Consider the following 10,450-nt stretch of genomic DNA (forward strand, 5'->3'; position numbering starts at 1 on the left):
GAACTGGAATAAGCGGGTTAGATAATAATGATTAATCTTTCTTAAATGTATGTCTAGCTCAGATTTACATCAATGGTAATATTAGAAGTGTTTTGGATCTTTATTTTGAGGTTTGGTGATGTTTCTGCCCTAACAACTCAGTTCTTCTTTATATCAGTGAAGACTGTAATAAAGGTGGTTTTATTACAGTTCATTTCACTTAAGTCAATTTCCAGGAACCTACTGACAACATTAAGTGAAGAATTATGATCTCATAATTCAAGCGAATCTTAAAGTCTTAGAAATTCATATTTTGTTTTATGATCATTGATATCATATTGCTTAGTGCAGCTATTCAAATACTCTTGCGCTATCAGGATTTCTTTAAAGATAATGAATTTATTGCCTAAATATAAACCTGAAAGATAACAGAATTTAAACCCTAAATTATTTATTTTTATTGACTTAACAACTTTACCATTCTTTTATTTTATAATCTTTCTAACATACTATTGAGGGATATCTTTTTAGCCAATCAGTATGATTAGACAAAGGCCAAAAAGCACATGAAAAAACTGCTTGGCATCGTTAGTGATCAGGAAAATAGTTAAGGACTAAATTATGTCTCAGTCAAATTCATATTTTGAAGCCCTAACTCCCAATGTGACTGCATTTAGAGATAAGACCTTTAGAGAGGTAACGGAGGTTAACGTGATAAAGGAGAGGCCCTATTTCTGTAGAACTGATATCCTTATAAAAACGGGAAGAAACATCAGACACCTTTCTCTCTCCATGAATGCAAAGAGGAAAGGCCCGGTGAGGACACCGTGAGAAGGTGCTCATCTGCAAGGCAGGAAGAGAGGCCTCACCACAAATCAACCCTGCTGGCACCCTCTTCTTGGACTTTCAGCCTCCAGCACTCTGAGAAATAAATTTGTTTTTTAAGCCACCCAGGCTATGGTATTTTGTTGTGCTTGTCCAGCTGACTAATGCAGAAAGGCAAATCAAAACCTCAATGACATAGCACCTCACATCCACTCAGATGACTACAATCAAAAAGTGAGATAATTAAGTACTGGTGAAGATGTAGAAAATTTAGAACCCTCATATGCCATCATTAGGATTATGAAATGATACAGCGCCTTTGGAAAACAGTTTGGCAATTCTACAGAGTTATCACATAGCCAGAAATTCCGCTCCTACCTATATGGTCAAGAGAAATAAAAGCACATGTCCATGCAAAAACTTGTAAATGGGTTTTACATCAGCATTACTCAATAACAGCCAAAAGGTTCACGGACTGATGAATGGACAAACAAATGTGGTATATCCAGACAAAGGAATATTATTTCGCCAAGAAAGGATGAAGTACTAATACATGCTACAATATGAACCTTGTAATGCAAAGTGAAAGAAACCAATCACAAAAGAACACATAATGTGTGATTCCATTGACATGTCCAGAATACCCAAATCTATACAGACAGAAGGTAGATTAGTGGTTGCCAGAGCTAAAGCGGCAGGAAATAAGGAGATAATAGCTAAAGGGCATGGGGTTTCTCCCTCTGAGGTGAAGAAAACTGACTGTGGTGTTTACATATATCTATGAATATACTAAAAGCCACAAAACTGTATGCTTTAAATGGGTAAATTGTATGATATGTGAATTACATCTCAATAAAGCTGTTTAAAAGGAAAAACGACTTTCGAAAGTGGTTCCCTCTAAAGTCTAACTACCCCAGGAGTTTCCTTCTGTCCGTGCTCACTCACCTGGGCACCTCTGGTTTGGGAATTCTTCCTCTAAGGACCAGGGCTCTTCACCTTGCTCCAACTTGAAGATCACCTGGGGTTTGGTAATGCAATACCCTGTGAACGTAACAATCCACAACAAAGACTTTATATATAGACCAGATCCACGTGCTTTTAGATTCTGAAGGTGGAGAAAGATATAGCAGCAAGAGCAAAATGAAAGTACCCATTTGCAGTTTTCAATGGGAAAGCAATGACACAAACATCGTTTCTGTTTCTCTAAAGGTTTCAATTACCCAGGCCTCTTAAAAGCCTGAACAACATTAATCTCTACAAAGGGTCCATGTGTTTTGATGATTACAACAAAAAGGATTTGAATTCCAAGGGGAGTCACATAGTAAGACCTGCTCACCCATGGAGACAAAGTGGCTGCAGTTCTCCAGCATCACGTCTCTGTACAAGGTCCTATGAGCAGGGCCCATGTACTGCCACTCACCTGGGGTGAACTCCACAGTCACGTCTTCGAACGACACTGATCCCTGCAATGATACATTTTGTTCAAAGTTCAGAATTAAGTGACAAAGAAAATACCTTCGAGAACTACTATTTTCCTGTTTACTCTTAAGGCTCTAAAACAAATAGCTATAAAGAATGTCTACTCGTGCCCTAATTTGTCTTTAACTTTGGAGTTACTCAATTACTTAAAAGGGTTTGTAATGTACTGTAATTCATTCATATATTTTTATGAAAAATTTCAGTGTAAAGAATTCCTACAACTCTTCTACGTCCCGAGGGATTACCCTGGGTAGTCTAGAGAATTCTAGAGAATCCTAAGATGTTCAATCCCTCAAAGGACATCAATACCATAAATAATGGGAGCCAAGGAAACAGTACATGTAAGTTGTGGAGATCCCGTACATGATTGAACTTATGTATCAATAAACGTATAAAGATATATAAATCTAGAGCTCACGGAGAACAAAGGATGACTTACCTAGGAGATGGAATCAAACAGACTAGTATGAGAACACTGCCTACACTGAAGTAACAGCGACAGATATAAATAGAAAGATCTAATCAGCAGAAGCAGTAACCAATTAGCTACCCAATCTAGCAGTATGAGCAGCTTCTTGAATGCTGGTGCCAAATACCGATATTTAAGACATACAAAAAAAAAATACCTTAGAAGTTTTCATGAGACAGACCTGTTCATGTTGCTACTGACTAGTCTGTAGAACAAAAAGCTGGAACTGTCCCTTAAACTACGCATGGTTTTAGAACACAGACGGGTGCTCTAGGACAAAGACAAGCATTAAGGAGACACTAGCAATTTAGGTGGTCATGGAAATTAACAGAAGCAGTCAGACAACAACTTGAGCACATAGGGATTGGACAAAAAAAAAAGTACCAGAAACAGCATCTGAGGCACCGTGAATATTAAGGAGGCTGGCAGAAAAAGTAGAGGCCACAAAGCCAGAGAAGAACTTTTCTGAAGGTAATAATGGAATCATGAGGGAGTAGAGTATTGAAAACTGAAAAAAGAGAAAGTTTCCACAACAAAGACTTTAAAGGGGGTGGGAGGAGGGAGCCGGGGGAGTTGCCGTTCAATGAGTATAAAGTTTCACTTGTGCAAAATACTAACTTCTAGAGATCAGCTGCACAACGTGATGCCACTAGTGAATGATACAGCACTGTACATGTAAAAATTTGTCGGGAGGGTAGATCCCATGTTAAGTGTTCTTATCGCAAGTAAACAGTAGAAAGAAAGGGAAGTAGATTAAGAGACAAGAGGACAGAAACACGTTTTTTTCCAGTATTATGTATCCGGTTATATCCTCACTCATGTCTTCGGTATGACTGAGTGAATACCTTCTTTGTGTGAAGTTCAGAGCCAGTAGCTGGGAACTTAAACAAATGAATAAAAGATGAGGAACCCCCCTCATTAAGTTTATCTTAATATAAAAAATAAAATAAAATTTAACTATATTTTCCAAAACTAAAACATTAGTGAGAAAACTGTTGTTTTTTATTCGTTTCTGCCAATCTCTCTAATATGTGACTTAATAAACAGCTGGATAAAAAAAAATTAAGCTAACAATGACAGAAGTGCAAATGGTGAAGTAGGAACCCCAGAAATTCTCTCTTCCACAAAAACAATGAAAAAACTGGCGAAAATTATAGAAGTTAACAAAGATAATTTCTGGAAGTATACAAGAAAATTGGCTGAATCACTCTAAGTATAGTGATGTTGTATCATTTTAATATACCCTGTTCCCATCCCTCTCAAACTCTGCCACAGTTTGAGAATCCACAGGCTCCAACCTGCAGCCTGGCAACTACATGATGGGTTGTAGTTCCATCAAAGTATCATTGCCAGAAAAACTGTCATCATTTGGGCTGTTTGGTAGTTCAATGAATGACCCCACTACAAGGATATCTTTATGTGTGCTAATTTGGAGCTCATACAGTGTGTGAAAAGTCTTATCCTCAGAAGCATCTGGCCAAACATTTAAAGGCATTTGTTTAACTTATGTGGTGGGTATTAACTGAAGTGGTGGATAACAGCAGGAGCAAACAATGGCCTGATCGAGAAGCTTAAAATAGGAAATGCTGAAGAATGAGATGGCAAAAAAAGATTTTGAAAAGCTCTGATATACTCCTGAGAATCTAAAAGGCTACCCACATGCACAGAACTATGTACAGGCCCAGGTCTGACGGCATGCTCAGGAAAGACATGGGAAAGCCCTAACCTCTAGGTGACTATGAGGTTTGGCATAAGAAAGAAGTAAAGGCCACTACATGCTTATAAACTGCCTGACTGAACGTTGAAGGAATGCCTTCACATGCACAGAGCCCTGAAGCAAAGACTGGGAGACTACTGGTTCCAGGCATTTAATGAAACTTCTGAAGAAACTTCTACTGCTACAGACCACAAACAATATAGGTTCTACAGAATTAGTTCAGAAAAGTCACTGAACAAATAAATATCAAGGATGATCCCTATGGAGGGGAGACATTCTGATTTCTAGAGCTGCCTCATCTATGTTATTTTAAATGTCCAGTTATCAACAATAACAACAACAACAACAACAACAACAAACTATTAAACAAGGGGGAGAAAAAAAGAACGTAAGATCCATATGCAGGAAAAAGTATAATCAAAAGAAACTGCTCCTAAGGAAGGAGATGTTAGACTTCCTAGGAAACAACTTTAAATCAGTTGTTTTAAATGTGGTCAATGACCCCTAGGAAAGAATGTCTAAGGATAAAAGAAAAATATAGGAATAATATTTCACTAAGTAAAGAGTATCGATAAAAAGGAATCAAAGAGAAATTCAAGAGCTGAAAAGTACAATAACTGAAACAAAACTTTCACCAGGGGAGTTCAATAACAGATCTGAGCAAGTCGAAGAAAGAATGAACAAACTGTATAATATGTCTGTTGAAATTATGCAGTGTGAGAAACAGAAAAAATGATGAAAAATAACTATGAGATAGCATCAAGTTTACAAGTCAATGCATAGAGTCCCAGACAAAGAGAAGACATACTCTGAAAGAGTATTTGAACAAATAATAACCAAGAAGTCTCCAAATTTGATGAAAACAATCTACACATACCAAAAACTCCATGACCTTCAAGAAGCATAAACTTGGAGTAAGAGAGCCACACCTGGGCACGTGATAATCAAACTGTCAAAAAGACAAAAAGACAAAAAAGTTTTTGAAAATCTCTGATATACTCCTGAGAATCTAGATGGCTACACACATGCATAGAGCTGTGTATAGGCCCAGGGCTGACAGCATGCTCAGAAAAGAAAGCCTTAAGTTGTCACCTCTAAGTAACTATGAGGTTTGGCATAATAAGGAATAAAGGCTACTGCAGTCTTGTAAACTGCCTAACTGAATGCTGAAGGAATGCCCTCTCATGCACAGAGCCCTTAAGGAAAGATGGGAGACTTACTAATTTAAGGAAATTTCTGAAAAAATTTCTACTGCTACATACGAGAAATACAGGTGCTAGAGAATTAGTTCATAAAAGTCATTAAACAAATAAATTTCAAGAATGACCCCTGTGGAAGGGAGACATTCTGATTTCTAGAGTTGCCACACTATTTCGTTTAAAATGTCCACTTATCAGCAACAACAAAAAACTCTGCTAATCAAGAAAAAAAAAAAAAAAAACAAAAAACAAGAAAGCAAGATCCATATGCATGAAAAGGTGTACTCAACAGAAACTGCTACTGAGAAAGCAGATGTTGGACTTACTAGGTAACAACTTTAAATCAGCTATTTGAAAATAGTCAAGAATTCGAGGAAAGAATATCTAAAGGCTAGAGGAAAATGTCAGAACAATATTTCACAAAGTAAAATGTATCAATAAAAGAAACTAAACAGAATTTCAAGAGTTAAAAAGTACAACAACTGAAACAAAACTTTTCCCTAGAGTTCAACAACAGATCTGAGCAAGTGGAAGAAAGAATGAAAAACTGTATAATATGTCCATTGAAATTATGCAGTGTGAGAAATAAACAGAAAGAAAAAATGGTAAAAAAAAAAATAACTACTAGATAGCATCAAGTTTACAAATATATGAATAATGAGAGGAGAAATAGTCTGAAAGAATATTAAAGAAATAACAGCCAAGTCTCCAAATTTATGAAAAACATTAATCTACACATCCCAAAACTCAACAAACTTCAACTAGGATAAACATGAAGTAAAAATGCCATACCTGGACACATGATAATCAAACTGCCAAAAAAGACAAAGACGTTCTTGAAAATAGAAAGAAAGAAGTGACTCATCACGTACAATAGCAGTAACAGCTGGTTACTAATCTGAAACCATGGAGAAAGCAGTGGAATGTCAGATTAAAAGTGCTGAAAGAAAAAGGTTGTCAACCAAGAATTCAATACCCAACAAAACTGTAAAAATTAAAACTTTTTGAGATAAACAAAAACAGAATGTGCCAAAAGCAAAAATGTCCTGCCAGAAATAATACAGGGAGTGGTTCAGCAAATCTTTGCAGACTGAAAGTAGATTAGTGGTTGCTTGAGGCTTGGGGTGGGGAGGGATAAGATAATGGGACGGGATAAAACCTACACACTTTTTTTTAAGGCGATGAAAAGGGCCTATTTTGACTACAGTGATGTTTGCCCATATTTGCGAGAACACCTTAAAAAATCATATATTACACTGTAAATGGGTGACTAGCATGATACATGATTTCAATTGCAATAAGTACACCTTTAAAAAATTGTATATTACACTTTAAATGGGTGACTAGCATGATACATGATTTCAATTGCAATAAAGCTGTTTTAAAATAAAAAATGAAAGAGGATGAAATCATTACAAAACATTAGAAAAGATTTAAGGGCCAAGGATGAAAATGCGGATAAAGGAAAGAAGGTGACTCTATGAAGATAGCAGCAAGGGAAAGACAGAGCCAGTGGAGGTGCCACAGACACTAAAAGAGAAACTTTTCAGAAGGACAGAGTGAGAAGTAGAGGCAAGAGACACAGTAAAGTCAAGTAAAGAAAGGATGAGAAGAGATCTAGTGAGTTTGATTATAATCAAGTCTGTGGTCACGAGGACACAGGCAACCGGGCTTCATGCAGAGGTTTGAAGTATGAATGTAAAGTGTTGAAATATTTGAAAGAGAACAGCATTTTAAACTGCTGAGTAAGTTGAATATCATAGGTATTCAAAATATTTATGTAATCTTAAGGATATTCAGTTTATTCTTCAGAAAATGTCTTAATTCAACCCCTATGTCTGAGTTTCCGAAAGATAGTATTGACCAAGTTCACATTCAGCATTAAGTCTTCTGCTTTTATTGTAGAACAAGTAGAGGCAACATTCTATATTATTTTAAGATTATTACTGGAAAGTTAACTGGAACACCTATTTGAAAACAACAAACATATTTTTTGTCATCAATCTCTTTACATTCTACGAAGACACTTTGCTTTATCTTCTCACTAATGTCAGCCGTTAAAGAAATACTGTCTGACACTCTGACATGGATATCATGAACTACAGAGATACATTTGGAGCTCCAATTTGGCAATTCCTTACTGAATTCTTTCCTGTAATACCAGAGAATCTGCATATATTCAAATACCACCACCCTTGCCCTGCTATTCATCTGTATTTCTACATCTTCTCTGAATGCATGTGATCCATTTCTATTTCTACTTTTCCATGTTAACAAAGAGACACTTAAGTCCTTATAAAATCCATTGTAAAATAAACGGGTTATTCAACTGAACTCACCTGAGCTATGTTCATTTTCTGCTGCTCCTGGAAGAAGGTTAATAACTGTAAAGGTTCCACTAGGGAGGAAGAAAAAGAAATGGGGTCATGAGAAACCTGGCTGCTTTACAACTCCTATATTCATGGCTTTGAATATCTCATAATACCAGCAGGAGAAAAGGCTTCCCTATGGAATAACGGCCCCTTGAGAAGGAACAGGAAGAACCACACAGAGGCAGCACCGTCTGAACATGTGCATGTCTTATGGGGGCTTAACCTTGCATTTTCAGAGTAAGGTAAACTGCTTTTTGTCAATCATATAACAATGTATGCCCCCTTATGACCAATTAAAACAAAATTTTTTTAATATGTAACTAAAATAAAGGATGAGTTAAAAAAAAAAATTCAGGTACCACATAGGTGAAACCTTCTAATTTCATTAAAACTAGTCTCAAAAAACTACTCAGGCTGGATTGTTCATCAAGTTCTTGTTGTCTTTACACCTTAAGAATTTGCACAGAAAACTCTGAAATTAAAATGGGATGCTTTATGCAAGAAATATATTTTTTAACTTTTTGTTCCAAGCTGTTTGCAGTTTCTAAAAAAGATCTCTTAATAAGATGTTTATAGTACTTACCTGTGTGAGTAAACAGCACTGTGTTGCTGTTTGGTTCTACCCAAAAATCATTCATTTTTGGCCCGATATTTTTGGGCTCCCAAAAGGTGTCCAATATAAAAAACTTTTCTTCTACTATCATTTTGTCATCTCCATGTTCAGGAAAGAGGGAGCATCAGCATAACTCTAAATGCCACATGTAGTGATGGACATGGTATGAGAACAGCTCAGAATCTGGAAGAGTGGGGACAGAAACAAAGAAAACATGGTGCTGTTTAGGATTTCATCAGCTCTGCTGGATACACCTTCCCTGAACATCATCTTCACTAGCCATCCAGTGAAGTGCTTTTCTCTGCAGCCTGACAGTCACCCATCCCTCTCAACCCCAAGCTGGTCCACAGATTCCACTGTCACACAGTCTGTGGTGGCTTCTGGACATGGAGGCTTCCGGACGTGGAGGCATCACCAGGTTTTACTCATGCTACTCAGAGATCAAAACCTGCTTCTGGTGTTGCAAACCAGGACCTGCACCTTTCCAGCAGGGATGAAGGGTTGTTCTTCCAAGTGGCAGTTCGTAGGGCTCCTCTTTCCGGACTTAAAAGAGTTACTCTGCACCACGGAGGGGTGGGATCTAAGCCTGAGAAACAAATTCACTTTATTTGAAATCTTCATCCAACACTCTAAACCTGACCTTTTGGAATTCACCAGAAATGTACTATCCAGTACTATAGCCATTAGCTGCACGCAACTACTATACCTGAAGTGTAGCTAGTGCCACAAATCAAAATAATATTTTGAATGTACTGAATTTAATAACATCAGTAAAATTAACTTCACCTCCTTTTATTTTTACTGTTGCTACTAAAATTTTTTTAATAATATTTTTTGTATTATATTTGCATTATCTTTCTGTTGGCCCAAAAATGCATAAGAATATCAGACTGGGCCTTTGAGGATGGAGACAGCCTGGACAGCGCAGGAAGGTGCAAGCAGCTCAGTATGACCCAGAAGCTATGGAGAAAACCCACAAATCCCAGGATAGACTTACCACGTGATTAGATTCTGTCCGCATTCATGTCACAATCGTATCTCTGGGAAGTTGAGGGCAGACAATTCGGTTAACTGCTCCAAAGGTTGCAACTCTAGATTTGGGTCAGGGAGGATACTAGGAAGAGCAAGAGAGAGTAAAATCTATATTTGCATCCTGCCTCTGTCACCCACCAGCTTGTGCCCTGGGGTATAACATTCCGCCCCATGAAGGTCCTTTCACCTGAGGAATGTCACGTTTATACCGACAAGTAGGTTTTTGTGAGGGTTAAATGAAATAAATGAAGGGAACAAAGTGTTTTCTGATAGCCGCTTACACAGTGATTATAAGCATCTGACAAAATGTTTTGCAAACGATACCTTAGTTCTCAGAAGAACTGCACGAATCACCATTAGTAAGTAGCCTCACGTTCATCGTGAACGTCATAAAGATGCACTCTCCTCTCGCCACCTGCACTCCCCGCACCAGGCCTCAAGGAGCACCCTCTCCACATCAGGACTCAGCCCCACCGGCGCCGCGGGATCTGAAGGGGCGGACCCCGTAAGCACGGACTGGGGGAAGGGAGGGCCTACCTGACCGTCCGCTGGATTTCCCGTTCCTGCACCCCAGACAGACGCCTATATGACCTTCATAGGCCCAGTGTTCTCACCGTGGGCAGGGCAGCGCAGTCTCCGCAACCGCACACTCCCAGAGCCGTTATGATCGCGAGCCTCTCAAGCCAGTCTGGGCGGACCGAAGGACCCGGGACTGGAGTGCGCATGCGCGGAGTGAGAGCCGAAAAATCTGTTCCCAGAGGGCTC

General features: G+C 38.2%; 1 protein-coding gene across 9 annotated transcripts; it reads right to left on the reverse strand.

Moving 5' to 3' along the window:
* Nucleotides 1-1,222: 1,222 nt before the first annotated feature.
* On the reverse strand, nt 1,223-10,450 carry LOC120599815 (zinc finger protein 510-like). 9 transcript variants are annotated; one of them, XM_039858992.1, is made up of 9 exons: nt 10,300-10,432; nt 10,010-10,173; nt 9,651-9,767; nt 9,134-9,239; nt 8,624-8,836; nt 8,008-8,066; nt 5,347-5,418; nt 2,141-2,267; nt 1,223-1,845 (listed from the first exon to the last, which is right to left on the reverse strand). In XM_039858992.1, exons 5-9 carry the CDS (start codon nt 8,742-8,744, stop codon nt 1,742-1,744), a joined length of 483 nt encoding a protein of 160 aa, XP_039714926.1. In that variant the 5' UTR covers nt 8,745-8,836; nt 9,134-9,239; nt 9,651-9,767; nt 10,010-10,173; nt 10,300-10,432; the 3' UTR covers nt 1,223-1,741. The 9 variants fall into 9 exon arrangements, with proteins under 9 accessions (XP_039714926.1, XP_039714915.1, XP_039714906.1 ...); XM_039858981.1 differs by lacking the exon at nt 10,010-10,173 and having other exon boundaries at nt 10,300-10,450; XM_039858972.1 differs by lacking the exon at nt 9,134-9,239 and having other exon boundaries at nt 10,300-10,427.

The sequence above is a fragment of the Pteropus medius genome, unplaced genomic scaffold, assembly GCF_902729225.1.
Source record: "Pteropus medius unplaced genomic scaffold, Ma_sr-lr_union100, whole genome shotgun sequence".
In the NCBI taxonomy this organism is placed as follows: domain Eukaryota; kingdom Metazoa; phylum Chordata; class Mammalia; order Chiroptera; family Pteropodidae; genus Pteropus; species Pteropus medius.